This window comes from Silurus meridionalis, chromosome 7 (genome assembly GCF_014805685.1).
Source record: "Silurus meridionalis isolate SWU-2019-XX chromosome 7, ASM1480568v1, whole genome shotgun sequence".
In the NCBI taxonomy this organism is placed as follows: domain Eukaryota; kingdom Metazoa; phylum Chordata; class Actinopteri; order Siluriformes; family Siluridae; genus Silurus; species Silurus meridionalis.
Window position 1 is genome coordinate 20,136,537 of NC_060890.1, and position 20,589 is coordinate 20,157,125.

Below are 20,589 nucleotides of genomic sequence, written 5' to 3' on the forward strand. Positions count from 1 at the left end.
AGAGGGAAACAGAGAAACGATCACAGGGGAACAAGAGAGGAAAAGGGATGAGTGTGTTTCTGCAGTGAATCATTTGTATTGTAATTGACAAGACTGCAGTAAAGAGAGGGAACAGAGTTTAGCAAGCAATAACACAGCAGTGTGTGTGTGTGTGTGGGGGGGGTCTTTATATCTACAAAAAGACAATAAAAGCTTTCTGAAGTACTAAGCTGTATATGCTGCATTATTAGACACAGATACAGGGGGTTTTCTTGGTGCACTCTGCAGTAAAGCTATTAGAGCTGGACAAATTCAAAGATGGCAGGAGAACGTCACACACACACACACTTTTCTAGCAGAAGGTACACTTACTAACCAGATTCCAGAGCTAGCCATTACCTGTTTTTATTCTTTTTTTGGTTGTTGTTTTGATAAAAGCAATGTCATCATTTCTGACCAGATGTCTGAAGTGGTCTGCAACTACCCATTTGCTGTAAAAGCAGCGAAAATCCAGGGTATTCATCGGAACTGATTCGGCATCTCCTACCTCCTAGTCGATCCACATGGGAGTGAACACAACTCAGTGTGTCTCAGCCTGGGTAAGTGTGTTCGGGGGGAAAAGGCTGCTTTATACTGGTCACAGGAGAGGTGGTAGCCTAGTGGTTAAGGCATTGAAATTATGGGGTTGGGGGTTCGAGTCCCGTCCATACCAGGCTGCCACTCTTGGGCCTTTGAGCAAAGCGCCTTTAAACCCCCCCTCCTAAAGATGTTAGAAAGATCGCAGGAGCAGCCGGCCCTTCTGATAAGTAACCCAGAGCCTTAAACTCTAATTATATTTCTCAACTGAATCCAGTCAGATGGATTTTTGGTTCTTATTCTGTAGTTTGAATAGATTTAACCATGTAGCAAGTACATTGAAATAAATTACTTGTATAAATGTGTGTCAATGGGTAAAATTGGAACCTGCTCTAGCTGTTGCTCAGGTTCATGTTATGAGATGGAGATTTACTCCACTATGGCCAAAATTTAAACCCTCTGCTATGCTCATTTCTTTCAGTTTGGTCACTTGACAGGGCCACATCAGGACCACAGAGCTTCCTGCCTTATAGTAACCCTGTTCTGTATTCTCCACAGCACCAGTCAGCTCACCATGACTCCATTACTAGTAAATGCTGAGAATCAACTTGGTAGACCTCCTTGCTGCTCTCAAGATCTGCTTTCCATGATACATACTGATGAAGGGTTCTAGCTCCGCAGCCTATCAGCTTTTCTCTTTAGTTTCCTAAGAACGTTATCAGACTCTGCTAAAGACTTTCGTGACGTAGCGTCTGGTAGAAAACCAATCCCAGCCCGTAGCTGTTCAGCAGGGTCACAGCCATCTAGCACTAAGTGATGACACAACGGTTGGCTGAATTCACTTAGTTACTGTACGGATCACTTGGCAATGTGGAAATAAAGCTGCATGCTGCATAGTAACCGCATCAATGAGAATAAAAAAGGGATGTTTATTCACAAATGTGAAAGAGCAGTTTTTAAACAAAAAGAAAAAAACAGACTTACGATGAGAGGAGAGTCGCGTCCCAGTGAGATCACCGTCCTGTTCACTGTCCTCAATAACTTCTCCATAATGATCTGAATATGCCATTGTGTTGGACCCTAGAAATAAAACACACACACAATAATCTCTGTATATCAGTGTGATATTTTCAAAGGACGACTTCAAAGCTGCTAATCATGTGTTTAGAAAATACTTTCTCTACAGTAATAGTCGAAATCCACACTGCACTTGTACATTCAAGCAGAGTTTTCATTACTCCCGTGTTAAAGATTTAATTACCATGATGCTGAAACACAAAAATGGATTAATTAACCAAAGAAATCCTGATCTTTTTTTGTTCGGAGACAACAGCCAAAAAGAAGCCATTAATATTATTATCCCTTGTTTTTTGTGGTTATTTTTTTACATTTATTTACAGTTTACATTTATATTATATACCTGGTGTGATTCTATTCTACTTTATACGTCACTCAGGAAGACCCAAAAGCAAGGAGAACATGTTCATTCAAAAACTCGTACACAATACAATATACAGGTAGTCAAGGCATGGCCTAGGCAGGACTCTTAAAGACTGATATACACATACACACTGCTACATTCGCCTGCTGCCTAAAACGTGAAATATTTTTATATTGTATTATTATTTTTATATTTTCGCATCGCTATAGTCATCGTCAGTCAAACCATCGTAACTCGGGGACTACCTGTACAGTTCTGGGATTTGTAGATCTCGGATTAAATCTAAATGGAATCCTATAGACAGAGAATGTAAGAGTAAATAGGCCTTTCATCTGAATGTGTGTCTGTGTCTGTCTGTGTGTCTGTGTCTGTCTGTGTGTCTGTGTCTGTCTGTGTGTCTGTGTGTCTGTCTGTCTGTGTGTCTGTGTGTCTGTGTGTCTGTGTGTCTGTGTGTCTGTGTGTCTGTGTGTCTGTGTGTCTGTGTGTCTGTGTGTCTGTCTGTGCAGGGAAATCCATTTCTTATGGAAATGCTGGCTGCATGTGAATCATCAACCATGCTATTTACAAAACCCTTGCACTACTTTCAAAGCAGGGGGAAGAAAAATATCAAACACAACGCACATATGGTTTTCTGTGGGTGGGGTATATTCTCTGGCATAAACAAATACAAAAACATTCAGGAAGCAATAGATAAAAGATAAAGTGGTTGTTTAAATCCAAAAAGAAACAGTTGTTTGAGAACTAAACAAGTAGAGAGGTCAATAAGGATTTTCAGAAAAATCAGCGCTCTCTTTATCTTTAAAAAATAAAAAATAAAATAAATAGCTAGAGACAAAAATAAAAAGAAAGCTACCAGGGTAAGGGGAAAAGTGCATGCAAGAGTGTTATTCTGTGGACTAAAGCTCAGCACATTTCATAATGCGGGAATGAATTATGGAGCAAGCAGCCCATAAAATAATCATCTGTTTCTAGTGTGCAGTACGGGACTCTGGGTAATTAAATACAAACTGACAAGCACATAGTGCAGCAGTGTGTCTGAGTGGCAGCAGTGAGTCTGAGTGGCAGCGGTGTGTGACCGTGTGCAGGTGTCTGTGTGTTTAGGTGTGTATGACCTTCTCTTTGCCTTTGTGCTGCAGGTCAATAGTGAGACCAAGGCAGAGATACGAGCCGATGTGTGTACATATGAATGTGTGTATATACTCACCACATCACTCCTGTATAACACCTCCAGGATGTTGCTGAGCAGCTGGCAGCAGGCCTCCAGATCCTCTTGCTGCTCCAAGTGTTTCTTCAGTTGTTCGGTCATAAGCGGCAAAAGAATCTCTCTGCAGTCTAAAATAGAAATAAACACACACACACACACACACACACACACACACACACACACACACACACGTCTCACTAGAGTGAAATTGCTCAGTTACACAAAATTAAATGTCCAAAAGCTGGGGTGGATCTGATCAAACTTGTACAACACACAGTGCAACAGGGAAGAAAAAAAAAAAAGAAAAAAAAACCAAGCACATAGTAAAACACATGCAAGAAACAGACTCGACAATTTAGAATTTTTTTTATTGACTCTGCCCAGCTCCATAATAGTGGAAGAAGCTGTGTTGTTGGTTAGAGAGGGGGGAACACTGCAAAAATATATACACATACAGCATGAGTTTAGGTTTTAGTGTTGGATGTGAAAATGTACATATTTCTAATACAATCTGTTGTGCTGATTCCAAATTTGGTGCTATATTTCACATCTTGCTGTCATTTGTTAAGCATTTCATCTTACATCAATTAATGCTTACTTAAAGATCATTGTGGTTCTCCTCTGATCGGACACGGTATTTACAGAATTCTATTACAAATATCTAATAAACAAGTGCAAACAATAGATTCGGAAATAAAATTGCATATTTAAAAAGGTCATGGTATAGAATAAAAAACTGGTAGAGTTTTATATATAGGCGACATACGCAGGATCCACAGCAGTACATTACATCCAGGAGCAAGTGAGCCAAGAAAAGAGAGGAAATAGGAAGGAAAAAAAAAAATCAAAATACAGAGAGAAAGTGGGAAAAACTGAGGAGATGGAAACTCATTATACACTGGGAATAGGCAGGGCCACAGTGCCTTATTATAGCCCCCAACTGTCTAACAGAAGCAGCACAGCATCCATACTGAGCCATTAATGCCAGCACTCAAAACTGCATTCACTCGCACACATTTGTCACTTTGTCTTCTGAACATCTCGAGGATAGGACACCCTATCATTAATCTCACGTTCAAATTTTGTAGCAGTGATGCCTGATCCCAGGAACAATCTCTCCATTTCTCTCAAGCTGTCAGTTCACTGCATCCATCATTTGCTGGGAATATAATGCATCTGTAGTCTCTTTAGTCGTCTCCCATCATCACGTCCTGGAGAACAGTAATCACAGAGGATAGCGCACAATTGGCACGGCTGTGGTACGCCCCATGCGCCACGCTCCCAATTGGCACGTAATGAGAAGAAGCGAGGTATACGTGGGGGTCACCAAACATCGCTTGCAGGTAGAAATTAAACACGGAAGCAAAAACTCAAAGCAGAGCATGACCTTGACACAGAAATAAACATGGAGGACGCTTGGATCAGCTGAAGGCTAATTGCAACTTACGCCGTTAAACAAGAGTGAATCGAGTGTTACGATAACAGATGGCCTTCTAACACTACAATGCAGCTGAAGCGTTTCAAATGAAAATCAAACAATTATCAAATGCTACAGAGAATGAACTAATGAGGTGATTTATCCGGTATTTAAGCATGAGGCCAAGTTTAAGGGCATCAAAGAAAAGCAATAATGAAGTTAAATCACAATCAGTCAATGCATTAATACACACTGATTTTGACAGCCATATGTGCTTCTTCGTTTTCCTTCACTTGAAACCTGTTCTAGCTTGAGAATGCCCCTGTGCACAAAGGCAGCTCCGTGAAGATATGCTTTACATGGGTTGGAAGTGTGTGGAAGATCTTAAGGTGGCTTGCGACAGAGCTCCGACCTAAACTCTATTAAACACCCGCAGGATGAATTGGAACACCGACTGCCACCCAGGCCTCCTGACCTCACCTACAATAGTACCCGACTTTACTAACACCCTTATGGCTGAATGACCACAAATTCCCATGAGCACTCTTCAAAATCTAATGGTTACCATAACAGCAAATGGGAACTGAATGTGTAAGGGGACGTTCAAAAAGCACATATGAATCTTATGGTCAGGTGTCCACAAAAGCTTGTCAGATAGTGGGCATGTGATAGAGAGGGACTAATTCTTCCTTTTATTTCAGAGAGTTTCATTTGTTTTGGAAATTCTTTTGCCTGAATATTCTGGCCTTATAACAGCTACTATTTTTAATATTAACTTTCACTAAATTTTAGCCTCTCATCATTAATCGAGGTGAAAAAGTGGACGAAGTGAACTTCACTGAGAGTTGAAGGCTTTCACTTGCGTATGCCAAGTTTTAAATGGAAATGCATACAATAAAAGTGCCCAAAGGCAAAACAGTGACTTTACATTTTTGAATCTGTATACAGAGCCTGTCAAAAGTTTGGCTTTTATCATTTTTAAGAGACACGTGCATGTTTCATTTGTTTCTATGCAAAATGTTAAGTAAAAGTAATGGTATGAAGATTTAGTTTGAATAAACAAAAATATAAATGCACAGATGTTAAACAGTATTTTAACTGAGGAAAAAAATAATAAAAAATTATCCCTTAGCATGAATTTCATCTAATGGTTTTTGTCACTAGTTGGAGATTTCATTCTGACTTTGTGATCCAGTGCAAGGTGAGGGAGGCGAGATTGAGATGGTTTGGACATGTGCAGAGGAGGAACATGGGGTATATCGGTAGGAGAATCCTGAGAATGCAGCAGGAAGGAGGAAAAGAGGAAGACCAAGGAGGAGGTTTATGGATGTGGTGAAGGAAGACATGCAGGTATTGGTGTGACAGAGGCAGATGTAGAGGACAGGGGGGTATGAAAACGGATAATCCGCTGTGGTGACCCCTAATGGGAGAAGTCGAAAGAAGAACTTAGAAGGCCATTACGTTACCGATAACATTTCAGGGGACTGTTTAATCTCTAAATAAAGCTTAGATGCTTGTTTCTCATAATTGTCCTATTGTATGGTGAAGTTCTAATTAGATGCAGTCCAGGCAGTATGGAATCGGAGCCATGTTGGTTCATCCAAAGGTTTAATTACAGGTTGGTTCGGGTTCCTCAAATTTTTCCCCCTCATCGGTAACTAACATATCACCATCTTTTGGTCTTTGCTTATCTCTTTCATTAAAGAAACGTGCGTTCGTTTAACACTCGTGCTAATAATCAGCTGCAGCTGTTAGAAGCGTGGAAATTGTGCCGTATGTAACATATCGTTAAACATTTTCCCCAGAACGTTCTTCCATCCTGGTAGCCAGGAGCTCTGCACTATAACATGCACAATGAGCTTGTTTTTCAGTGCTGACATGTGGGGCTCCCAGACACCTTTTTTTCCTAACAAACAAAAAAAAATTAATCTACATTTACTGAGCTTTATTAAACATGCTATCCAGATGCACTTCATGAGCTGTTACATTGCTGGATTTTGTAGTGGAATCATCACGAGATCCAAGAGGCAAACACACTAAGCTGTACCTCTGATTTATTCAGTCTACTGCTGCAGACCAAAATATAAAAGCAGTCACTAAAAACAGCATCTTGGAACAGAAAGCAAACAGTGTTAACCTTTGGGCATAGTGCTGGGAGAATTAAAATTAAGTAGTGCCTGAATTTAGCAATAACTTTGGGAGAAGGTTTTTTTTTCTTTTTTATTTCAGTCAACACTCATTTTAATTAAGTGCTGCCAGAAAGATAACAGTTGATGCATCAGGTTTAATGGGTTTTCTCAAGATAGTCATTTCAGCAGACAAACCGTGACCTAAGCGTGAAAAAGGTGTCCGACGTTTAGTTAAAAAATGAGTCAAAGCGACTTGATAAAGGACCTGAAACTGCTTTATTAGTAGAAGTGAGATTAATGCTGAAAAAAACACCAAACAGTATTTAAAATCACAGATTAATATGGATCTGGATTAATATGGAATTAATATGGAAGTGTATGTCCACACTATATGTCCACAGTTCGAAACTGCACTTTGGAAGCGTTCATAAATTCTATATGTAATGTAAATACCAGCGATGTATATTTTACTTCAAGCTGTAAAAGTAAAATGCTGACTGGAAAGTCTAAACTACGATACTACAGATTATTTTACACAGATGTAAAAAGCCAATGTGCAGCATCCTGTGTGAAAAACACACAAAGTAAAGGGATGGTCCCACTGCGATTTTCAAATCGTACACATGCAAATGCTGAAGACTGCAAACACAAGCTTGGTGCAAAGCAGTTCCACATTTCACTGCATTCAGGGTTTGTAAACTCTGACCTGTTAATCCTTATACCTCGAAACTGTGACCAAAAGATGAACACGTCAAGGCACGACCTCTTCGAAGTCCTAGATGGAGTGAGCACTGATTATAACGGTGTCATGCCATTCAGTTATATACAATTCAGCTTTAAATAATTTTTTAATGAGCATCCAGAGATGAGGTGAGATGAGAGGTGTCATTTACTACAGGCAAATCTTAGCAATGGAGCGTGATATCAAGTCGCTGGTCATATTTTCATCAAGAAGTTTTCTTCGCTTTCGAAATGTGAATGCTGAAAGTCTAGTACGGCGGCCCCTTAATCCATCTTACAATGCGTTTCCGTAGCTGACTCACATTTTCTACTGATGAAACAGACTTTTGAAGCTTTCTGCCTTCATCTCATGCTGTGTGCTCTTTTGTTCTACGATCTCTTTTAGTTTGTTTAATTGAAATTTTTCATTATTGAGGACTTCCCCATATGCGATCCTCACCGTGCCCGTAAGCCTTTGAGGCAAAAAAAAAAAAAAAAGTTAATTATGAAAGATTGTTTGAATATGTCTAACTAATAGACCATTTGTGCCAGGAGCTTTTAAGCCTCACAGTCATGGGTTCAACTGTGGCACACCTGCTTCCATTTCAATGTGCCTATACATATTCAATCCACTTCATTAATGATACCTTGATAATGATCAGAAAATGAGTCATGGGAGCAGCCATTTATTACTACTCACTAATCCATTCATTATATCAAGTGGCTGATATTTACCATATCAGCGACTTGGCCCTGCTGTCTCGTTGGAGGAGTGTTATACTTCCTCTCTCCTGTCAATCACAGAAGAAGTAGCCAATCACAGGAGTCTGTGATCTCAAGTATGTGAAAGAGAGCAGATAGCAATAGAGTGTCTTGTGATGCAGCATGAGAACCCGTTTAAAGATTTTGCTGGCTTCATGTGGCTTGTCTCAGACCCTCCTTGATTATTAGCATTCATATAATAAAGAAAAACTAAAGAAAAAAAATCTGGTTTGTCAGAAGGTTATGAATGTTAACATTATTACAGGTGGTTCTGGCAGCACATCTGTCTGTAATTTAAATGACAGGTTTCTATTAATGCACTCATTCTTAGACGTTTCTACTGAAACGCTGTTGAACACGCCATATAATCTAAACCATGTGATAAACAGATTAGAAACTGCCATATTATAAAAGTATATTATTAAAAATATGATGGAATTTTCCATCAGATATTTAATGATCATTAATGGAAGGGTCTGAGCGTTGTAACAGTAACAATTGTTTGTTTTTGTTTTTAACAACCAAAAAAATAAATCTCAATCCCGTTTCTGTTGTCCTGCAAGATATTCTTGCTGTAAGATTGATTTTCTATGGAGTTTCTCCTGCCTGTCAAAATGCAGCAAGATAATGCATTATGTTCCTGGAAATATACCTAATGCTCTAAGCAAAGCAGAGCTAAAAAAAAAAAAGGTGCAGGAACTCAATGGTTATACAGTACTAAAAAATCTGTCAAAAATAAATAAATAAATACGCATACACAACCACCAACTTAGTAAAAACTTTCAAAAACTAAAATGAGCAGCAAAGGCAACTCGAACTACCTGGACTCAGAAACGGAGCAGTACTGAATGATGCCCATGATACGATCAATTAAAGCTGATTAATTTCACTGGAGCCTTGCGATTGAAATGTTCTTCAGATTACGGGTCACACAGCAGGTGCCGCTGGCTTATCTGAAGTCGGATTTAAATTGAGTTCCTGAAGGTCATGCGATACTGTTCCTGAAGGCAAATATGATCAGTGCACGAGGAAATCATTCCAGGCTCAGTGCAATGGATCATAGAGTGAACTCCTGCTGCTCCCTGTGCATTCGCACATCATCAAAGTGGATTTCACAAAAAAGAGCACACACTCAACTTCCTGTTGCTTAACCAGCTTTAATGCAACAAAAGGCATCAGGATCAACCTATGCTCCGCTAAAATCAATCTGAGAAGCATGTCGGTGTTCAGAAGCATTTTGTCTGATGTTAGCCTTAAAGCAAAGATACACCATAAAAAAAATTTAAATAAAAATCCTAACAATTTTTCAACTACAGAAACAAAGGAATTCTTCCTCTTGGATATTGAGACCTCATTCCGAGACTGTGTGCATGCACAGGACTTGATACACACTTATGGATATAAAGCAGATAAAAATAAAAATTAATATTAATATTAAGCACACCCATATATAAGCCGCACCCACAGAATTGTAAAAATATTTTTAGTGCAGGTGTCTACACTAATGTACTTTACACAGTCTAATGTTATGGGGTTCAGTTTTTTGGCTTGAAGTTTGTGAAACCGGGAAAAAAAACAGGAAAAATTCATAAATTAGCCGCTTCGTTGTTTAAGCCGCGGGGTTCAAAACGTGGGAAAAAAGTAGTGGCTTATAGTCCAAAAAATACGGTAAATGGGAAAGATTCTGTTTTTTTTCCTTGTTTCATTTTTTTATATATATATTTTTTAACGCTATTAGCTGACAGCAAAAGAACCTGATGTGCTCTTCTTCTGTTGCAGCTCATTTTGATGACTTCGGCATCCTGAGTTGATTTTCTGCTAGTCACAGCTTTGTAACCAGAGTGTGTTTAGGCTCACTGAATATATATATATATATATATATATATATATATATATATATATATATATATATATATATATATATATATATATATATATATATATATTTATTTATTTATTTTTTTTTAAAGCACCATTTAACACTTCTGAAATCTAAAAAAGCAACCGTGCCACGATCACAACTTTCCCTCATTCTTATGTTTGATGAACATGAACTGATGCTTCTGGCATGTATCATTTTATCGATCCATAAGATTGGCTGTGAAAAGACAGTGGGGGTGTAACAGTACCTCGTTTTTTAAATCACGGTTCGGTTCAATTTTGGTTTCTTTTAGAGGGAAATGCAAAACAAAAAAAATTGTGTCGTTTTTTTTTATTATTAATGCAGTTTATTTGTGAACAACAATTTCTAATCAAATGCCTGCTTGGCTAAATAATATATAAAATTATTTCATTATATTTAATAAAAATAAAACAGAATAAATCAAATGAATGCAATACACTTATTATACTGATTAAATTGAGTAATTAATTAAATTGTCAAAAACTAAATTGATTGAATAAAAGAAAATTAAAAAAATAAAAATAATTAAATAATTTACATTTGTTAAACCCTATCTGGGTAATACAGACATGTGTGTGTGTTTCACATTTAATATGTAATTTTCTAAAGATTATTAATTATTTTTCTTATTTCAGCATATTTGAAAAAATGTCTTCATTCCTCCCTTCATTAATTCACTCCGTCGATGCGTACAATTGTCCGTTTGTAAGAGAAAATCTTGAAGCTGGGCATAAAACGATAAAGAATCCATATCGCTAGTGTTAGCCGCTAGCCACTTCCTGGTTAGTGGTTTACACTAGCGCTATGGATTCTTTAGCGTTTTCATGCATGCGCAAAACAAATTTCATTTTCGGTACGGAGTGGGAAAGCCACAGTGACACTACGCTAACTCTAGTTTCTTTTTTTTTTTTTCCCCTGACAGTGTTGTGTATGTTTTCAAGTTTAATAATAATAAAAAAAAATGTGCTCAAAATGCGCGGCAGAGACTAAACAAACTTGCCATCAGCCACTTAATATGTTCCTGAGGGAACTCAGATTTTTATTTTTTTCTTTGTGTACCGAACTAAAAGCCTTGTCCTGAATTATTTTGTGGAAATACATGTACCGCTACACCTCTAATGGATAACAATAACATAATGTATTGTCCCTCAGGTGATGCAAGAGACCCTGAGCACATGTATACGCTACAATCCGAAACACAACTGTGGTGTCTCATTTTCACAAACACAAATTCCGCTGCTCTGACAAACCAATATCTCATCATCTACACGGCATGTGGAAGCTTTCACTTCAACACTGATCACAAACCTCAACTTATACAATTCTACACATTGCATACATAGCAATACATAACAACCAGGCTCTATGCTGAGTCCTAAACAGCTCTCGCACTCCATAACCGAAAGTGCAAAACTATTGTTTAGTTTACCATAAAGCACATAAAAAACATGCACACACTTTTTTAAACAGCTAATATATAGATAAATAGTACAGTGCAAATAGTCGCAGTGTTCAAATTAACAAAAGAGAAGTTACTGAACAACTCTAGAACTATGAGGATGGATTTGGATTGTAATTAATATACACAATGGCTTGGGACCGCAGTTTGCATAAACAGTTCTGCATTTAAGAGCAATCAACAATGATGCAACTGTAATGAATGGACAGTGTCACCCAGATGAGGATGGGATCCCTTTGAAATCTGGTTCCTCTCAAGGTTCGTTCCTCAAACCATTTCATTTCTTTTTTTCTTTCTACTGTCACTTCCGGCTTCTCATCAGAGATAAAAATAATAATAATGATAATAATAAGGAATAAACTTATAGGCAATAACCTTTATCTGTGGGAGTTTTTCGGCACCAAACTTATAAATTCCAACCTCAGAACCTCTTTATCTCAGTAAAGATGCTTCGAGTTAAAAGTTGAGTTAAACTGAATATTTAAATATGTAAATATATGCACAGTGGATATGTGCAGAAGCTCTTTCAACAAATAACAATGAGAAATGTAAAGATCTATACATAATCCACACACACACACACACACACGTGTATATTATATATATATATATATATGCAGGAGGTATTTAAGGCAGAATATATGTAAAATTAAAAATAACTAAGTCTTGGTACATGTTTTTAATCATTATACTCTTAAATGGCTACATATTCTGTGCAAGTTTGTGTGTGTGTGTGTGTGTGTGTGTGTGTGTGTGTGTGTGTGTGTGTGTGTGTGTGTGAGAGAGAGAGAAAGAGAGAGTGAAAGAGAGAGAGAGAGACCAAGATGGAGCATGCTGGGCTTTAATTAAGACAAGACTGGGTAGACAATTACAGATAATTACAGCTGAATAATGTTCATGTATTTTGACCTACTGAGCCACCGTATGCTCTCACTGCTGCATTTTTATTTTACCCTGAGCGCTAAGCTTGACGATTTCAGAGGTTTGCAAAAAATAAAGATACAAAATGCAACGCTGTTACAGTTCGTCTTGTTCTCCACGATCCAGGTCAGTAACAGTGGTCGGAATAATACCATTTATCGAGCACTATTAAATATTTGTTCTTTTATAAACATACATTGCTGCGTTGCCAAAACCGCTGCTCACGTATACATACAGGATTACATGTGTCATGATTAAGTGGTGTTTAAAAAGCATTCGTAAGGAAACAGGAAGTCATCCTGACGTAGCAAGGCTGAAGCAGCCATCAGCCTACGCTGGTCCCTTGTACCCAGCTCTTAAGCATGGCTGACATTTAAAACAGCACATTACAGGAGTGCTAGTGGCATTTAAATAAAAATAAATAACGATAATACCACCAGTGCTCTCGTTTGACGACTACAGGCAAGTGTGTACCACCGATGTTCTTCGTAATCAGGCGATGAGCAGGGGGTGGGCAGAAGGTGACATTCAGGTGTGTTTACAAGAGTCTGGTTACTGCTCTAAGCTCTGGCCAATGTATTCAACTTGATTTTAGCCATGATTTATTTATTTTTTATTTTTTTGGATCTGTGACAGCCTGATTCAAATATGACTTCTGAATGATCATGTGATGTAAATGATAGCGCGACTGTCTCCATGCTGCCACAGATGAATGAACCGTACAGTGTTTTCCCAAGAGAAGACACCACACACAAACACACAATTCCAGTCTACCAAAGCAACAGTGTCATGCTAAACTATATTCGTCATCTAAACATGTGCAAACATACAGCAGCAAGATAAAAAATAATATACTTGGAGACAAAGTGCATGAGGTTCACCATCACGGTCGCTGTCAAGGATTTTACACCCAGTCATGTGTCACATTTTTCCATATTATTACATGCGTTGTGCTCCAGGGCTAAAGGGTTTAAAAAGCTTATAAAGCTCCCACATGGAGTGTTTTATGTCAGATATTTGCCTCTGTTTTATAGTAAGAGCTTCCTCTGTCTGGACAGGTAACATTTTATAAAGATAAAGCAATATGCGCTGTAAATTCAGCAAACAGTTGAACTTCAAGCCACACACACACACACACACACACACACACTTCACTTTGTGTAGAACTTAATTCAAGCTCAGTGACCTGAGTTCAGCATTATTTTTCACAACAACAAAAAATAAACTATACTAAACTGTGAAAAACAGATCTGAAAATGTTCCAGCCGTATGTGCTTCTTCTCCAAACTGTACCACTAAACTGAAGGTACACGATAGTATAAGATGTATTTGTATGAGGTAGCATTACATTCTTCTGTTCACTTGAACTAAGAAACCTAAACCTGCTCCAGCATGACAATGCGCTATAACATACACTATAATAACACTAATACACACTAAAATATGCAGTATACTACCACCATAATACACACTATAACACTAACACACTATATTTACACTAAAATATGCAGTATAATAACACTATAATACACATTAACATGCACTACAACACTAATACACACTATAACACTAACACACTACAATACGCACTATAACACACTAATGCGTGAGAACTTATATCTATCATAAGCAATTTCAAACATTTCAAATCCAGTGAATCATCCATCTCTCTCTTTTGCGTTCTCTCTCTAAACAAAGTAATAAACAAACTTTAGATATTTATCAGTATTTTTTCTAATCTTTATTGATTTTGATAACTAGCTGCATTGCTGGAGCTCAATATAATCAGTGTAATCTTAATGTAATGCTAAATGAATGAGATTATTGTTGTAATAATAATGTTCGAATAATTCTAAATTAAACGGTACTGAACAGATACCACCGAATTAAATAAAAACTTCAAAATATCAGAAAACACAGTTTGATAATGTTTGTCCACTTTACTGCTGTTTATTGAGCAGGTTGTAACGTATTGTGCATGTTACAAAAATTTTTCATATTTGATCATATCACCCGGTTCTTTATGTGGTACACTAATACACACCCAGGTGAGATTCAAATCAGGGCTTAGTATTAGAAATTACACTAATCAATTTAATCTCAAGGACTCTTGAAAATCTTGAAACTTCTTGAAAATTAGAAGTTGTGTCTGTTTGTCCTTTGTACATTCTATACTCACAGTTCCACTACTGGATTTCTTTTTCCACCCCAGTCTATCAAAGCAACAGTGAACTCCTGAATGAACACATTCCTTACTCATATTTAATATAATACATTTCAAGTGTACCAGATTCATTTGATTAACCCAACATAAAGGAGATTTAGTAGCTTGTTTACAGATGGTTTTAAATTGGACATATTTATCTAGTTATCAGTGAGTTATGATAAAACGACGCTCCCTCTCAAGGCATGACCACGGTGTATATAGTAATCTAATAAAGACTTAAACTGGCTGGGGAATCCTATAGTAATTGCTTTGGGCCAAGTGATATTTATTAGCTAGGGAGAGTTATAAAATCCCATGCTGCTTTTCCAGGTAAGAAAAGTGCAGTGACATCAGAACAGCTTATTCTTAGTCCTCATTTCAATGCAATACCTCACTAAAGTGCTACAAAAGCGACAAGAATCAACTGAGAACCTTAAAGGCTTCAACCATACAAACAAATGTAAGTCTGGTGTTTGTTGCCATTATGAAAACCGATGACATAAAATAATAAGACATTTTAAATGACTTTTTAAATCATGAGGACAAACTACAGCATCTTCTTGTAACCCAACCAACCTCATAAAGCATCTGAATCTGAGTATAAGCAGTATTGCTAATAGAGATCCTGAGTGTGAGAGCAGTTCAGTTCCACATGCAAGTGCATGCTGCCAAATTGCTTGTCAAAATCTAGACTTTGCTTGGCACCTCGTATACGTACACTGGTTCTATTTTTATTTCTCAGAATGATGAAAAAGCATTTCCCTGCACGTCAGCAAGTGCCAATTCTGTATTATTTAACAATTTCAATACTACAAACACAAAAAATTATACCAAGATAATATTAACGAGGCAAATCTAATAGCAACAAAAGAAATGATAGGAAATAAAATGAGGAAATTTGGTGGAGGGTGTTTTAGCCCTGAAGGCATTTAACCCCACAACAAACTATTAACCTGCAGTCAGATTGCTGGCTTGTGGATTTCCCAAACCTCATCACACCAAAACATAGAGAGCAGCATAAAACAACTGATTCGCACACAAGCAAAATCCAACCTCAGCGTTAAAATATAAAAAAAACGAATAAAAAATAATAAAAACACCACAGCCTGACGACAAATACTAAACGTGCGCGTAAACGCCTAGCATGATTATCATCATCGCATGTCTCTGTGACCTTTAAAGGGATGTGTGTTGTGTGTTTGTTTACCGTGTTGTGTGAAGAGGTCACTGTGGACGATGTCAATCATGCAGTAGAGCTTCTGCTTGACCAAGCGACCTTGTGGCACCTCCTGGATGAATTTGCTGAACAGATTACTGAAAAAGACAGAGATATAAAGATGATAATGATTTTTATTTCTACAGATATTTCTATGAGAAACGATAGTTTTACATGTTTAAGCGACACAGACAAATATTTTCAATCCTTTGTCCGATCAGGATTTGATAAATGGATTTGAAAACTTGTAAATTACTAAATGAATTAATCATAAAACTGAAGGTCACAAATAATATACTAAGATCGCAAAGACAGTGTGGAAATATTACTATTATTTATTAGTTAACATTATTTTTATACATAATTCAACATTGTTGAGATTACTAATGTAATGAGTGTATTTACAAGTTTGATATAAAACCCGACTTATTCCTGCCACTGAATATGTGTGTGTTTCTAAATATAAAAGACCTATAAAAGTCTTTATCTCCTTTGGCATTGTGTTGCTCTCTGAGAGTTGCCTCTCTGAGGAGACTAACATCACAATCACTGTTAAATTTATAAAATAAAGAAAGTAAAAATGTTTTATAATAAACACCGCAAATGCAGGGTGTCCCTTGAGTGTCTTAAAACATTTTTCCTCCCCCTCCAGATATCCTTTAAGACTTAAAATAAAAAAAATTTAAAAAAAGGAACACATTGTAGCAAAATCAAAAAGCTGTTGCAAGGATATTAAACTTTTTCATAAGCCAAAATTTGATGCGTGTTTACAAAGAAATAGCAATAACATCATAAAATTACACTTTAATATATTAAAATATTTGGGACTTCCTGTATATTTCCAACACATCCACATGAAAGCACTGAACATACTGAGGTCACTCTCACAGCAGTGAGAAAAAGTCAGTATTACACACAGGGATGCAGTGTTTACATTACATAAGCAAAAACAGAGGGAAAATACATTCCCTGTTTAGCATGTGCTACTAACACTGAAATGACAATGTTCTCAAATGTACCAAAGGTATTAAAGTGTTGTAGGTGATCAGAAATCACTACTGTGGTGTTAAACAAAAGCCAGAATACAGCTTCATTTCACCTACAAGTTTTTTCAATAGTTTCTTTCTAGAAAAAAAAAATGCTTACCTACTGTTGGGGCATTCTCAAATCTGATTGGTCATTAGATTTACAGTACATAACCGCATCTCGCAAACACAATTCTGACTAAGATTCATATGTGCTTTTTGAACATCCCATTCAATATTTTGGTGTGCTTGTGGAGATTTATGCTCAAACAGCCACAAGAGAGTTAGTAAAGACAATTCAACCCAAAGGTGTTCAATAGGGTTAAATTCAGAGCTCCAATAAAGGAGGCCAATCAAGATCTTTCAAGCCAACCCATGTAAGCCATATGTTCATGGAGCTCACTCATGTCATAGTATAAACATCCTATGAAATTGTGTCATATCAGTTTAAGGTAGAACCACGTATGGTAGGGAAAATCAGGGTTGTATATGTATCCCAATATTGTGTATAGTGTATATTTTCCAAATTATAAGGAACATAAAATTGATAACCATTATCAAGTTCATCATTCATATAAGCAATAAAATAACTGGCTGCATCACACGACACTGTCATAAATTATTTTCCTAGAACAGCATGTCCTGAAGTGATTTATTCCACAAAAAAAGTTGTAATTTGTTGCAGGAGCTGATTTAGGCAGTTATTAAATCGAACACCTTGAGCTTTAGGAATTTCTGTAAATGTGGGTCGTAATGTGTAACACAGAGCATTGTGTTAGCAGATGGATTACACAATGGATTAAACCATTAAACTTCCTCCTTCTCGCTCTCAAACACACACACAGCCCTGAAGTAAAGCCGGCTATGTGTGTGTGTGTGTGTGTGTGTGTGTGTGTGTGTGTGTGTGTCTAAGATGGCCCTGTTGGGACTGTTTGTACACTCAAACAAACACTGACGGCTCCACATTGAGCAGTGTTGGGCATGGCACAGTTTCAGCGCTGATCTGGCAGCTAGACTGCGCTTTCAGCACAACACAGTGCACAGTGTAGACCCTCTTCCCCAACAGCAGGTGTTGGCAGTATGGGGGGGGTTAAAAAAGGATGAAAAATGTTGGAGAGGTTCTCAACTGCTGTAATAATGTTTACAGCAGAACAAACTTGCCATTACGGAATCATTCATGCACTCTGTAAAAAAAAAAAATAAAAAAAATAAGACCAAATCTAATAGGTTGTAGTTGTGTGTCTCTGTGTATCAAGCTTCCCTCAGCAACTGCTTTTTTAATTCACGGTGGAGAGAAAATACCCAAGTGTAAACTGGCGCAATCTGGTATGCGGCCTTTTAAACACCCTGGATGCTGTAACAGCAACAGAGGCCTGAGGCATATACACATGCACCTGTACACATGCACGCACACACACGTCTTTAGAGGCCATGCCACAAGGGAAGTGTGTAAAAGTTTGGGAGTGATTGTAAGAAAAAGTCTAATTATGAATTCAACTTAATGTTTAATGTATTTAGGTTAAAGCCCCAGTCAGAACCGGAGTGACTCTCAGTCAGATGTTTGAGAAACAGAAAATCTGTTTCAAGCTCTTGGCCATGAAACAATGAGCTGGATGGGGGAAGGCTGTGGATTTTTCCTTTACAATGACTATCAAAAGAGGCCTAGCTAATTAGATACAGATTCTCTGCTTTATTTTCATCTCAGTTCTCCGACAGAAATTCGCTGTACTCTAGTGAATATTTTCTCAAGCAACACAGACCCAAAGTAAGAGATCTGGTTTATCTAGAAGTCTAATCTAAAGAAAAAAAATTTAATCAGTAACAAATGCTGAGATTAGTTATTGGAAAATAATCCAATGAGGAAGGCGTAGCTCAGTGCCTAAAATGTTGAACTTCTTATCAGAAGACCAAGAGTTCAAATCCCACCAGTCTTTCTAAAAAAGGCATCTGCCAAATGCTGTAAATACTGAGGAGCAAAGGAAATGTAGAAATTAGAAGTGACCCTGAGAATTCGGCAGTTGTTTGGAATCAGTGCGAGCTCGTTTAGAAGCCCTTGCCTTTAGTTACAATGGCGCGACAAGTGCGCAATGAGAGTTTACTGTAAAACCTATTTTGAGAAAGGTGATAAAGCTGAACAAATTTCTGCATCATTAACAGACGTCATAATCGTGTCCCGTCTGTTTATTTTGAAGAAACGGGTTCAGTCGTAAAAAAAATAAGCAAGAGGTCCATTGGTGGTGTTCGAATGGCCCGCACACAAGAAAATATTAAGGATATTCGAGCTGCCACTGTGCGGATCCCTCACCGCTCCCTTTGGCAAAATGCATAATCGCTGTGTTGAGCTGGTAACGACGCTGAAATTCCCTTTGAGCAGAACTCACACCATCAGCATATTTTAAAAGGTTTTACAGCCAATTATAAATAATGGCGAGTGGTTCTAAACGAGATTGCACTGGTACCAATCAAATGCCGATGCCCCCAGGGTCGTCAGCTTTTAGTTCCACAATTTCCAGTTTCCCAGCGCCACCCAGAATAAACGTAAAACCAATATTTTCTGGTATCAGTATTTTACGATACTATTTATTTTTCAAACAGCTTTTTAATTTCACTCATTACATTTTTACACAAATATCTGTTCTTTCTACTTCTTACATTTTCGAAACAGACTCGTTACTGTAGTTTTAATCTAAGAGATTAATTTTTTTCTTCCCAATGCGCACCATATTCAGCCCATCGACCAATGTCCTGTCATTGCACTGCTTTTTCCATCTACCACTAGTGTATCATTTCATTATATACACACACACACACACACACACACACACACACACACACACACACACACACACACACACACACACACACACACATATATATATATATATATATACACATATACACATATCTATCTATCTTAAGGCACGATTAATGCAGTGTGCATTTCTGTTTGAGCATATTTGATGAAAAATATAAATAAATACATAATTAATAAAAAAAAAAGAGGAAAAATTTGAACCTTCAATGCATTTAATCAAAAAGTCCTTTCTTTACTCAAAAAAAAAAAAAATAAATTCTTATCCAAAACATTTTTTTTTTACCCTTAAGCATGTTATACTGATGCGCCAAGTCTCAAATCAGCACCAAAATCCGCCATGATGCGCACATCGGGCAATGAACCCTCTGGGGGCCGACAAACGCGTTGGCGCGTTTTTGTGGCATTTTTTTTTCTTATAACGCCGCAACGAACTTAAATTACTTTGACTAATTTGATCATACAGAGAAGAGCAATTGATCATTCGAATATGTAAAGGGTCTACTTTTATTTACATTTAAAACAAAAGGCTGTGCTTTTATAAAATAAAGAACACAGACATGGGGCGCTCTCCGTCTCTGCCATCTCAGTCATCTCTCTTCACAGACACACAAATAAAACAGCCTGAATCTCAGTGAATACTTGCCTCACAGACATAATATATGAAGTTTGAAATGTTAACCAATCTAAACCAATTCACATTGAAAACAAATATTCTATGAAAGCTACCACATTTGTCTATGACCGTGTTGATTAGAGTATTAAAAACTGAAGGTACATTTAGAACAGATAAAAATGAGTGATTAAGTTGTGATTAAT

At 37.4% G+C, this 20,589-nt stretch overlaps 2 protein-coding genes across 3 annotated transcripts in view; one reads left to right on the forward strand and one right to left on the reverse strand.

The window, feature by feature from the left end:
* dock1 (dedicator of cytokinesis 1) overlaps positions 1–20,589 on the reverse strand; it is a 269,769-nt gene that overhangs the window by 151,946 nt on the left and 97,234 nt on the right. For both annotated transcript variants that reach the window (XM_046852922.1, XM_046852921.1), the window contains exons 25-27: positions 15,925–16,031; positions 3,201–3,328; positions 1,540–1,635 (exon numbers count right to left, since the gene is read on the reverse strand). In XM_046852922.1, coding sequence (XP_046708878.1) covers positions 1,540–1,635; positions 3,201–3,328; positions 15,925–16,031 — 331 coding nt within the window. The remainder of the gene's footprint in view (positions 1–1,539; positions 1,636–3,200; positions 3,329–15,924; positions 16,032–20,589) is intronic.
* The window catches only part of LOC124388371 (inhibitory synaptic factor 2A), a 72,467-nt gene that overhangs the window by 44,027 nt on the left and 7,851 nt on the right, over positions 1–20,589 (forward strand). The window lies entirely within an intron of this gene.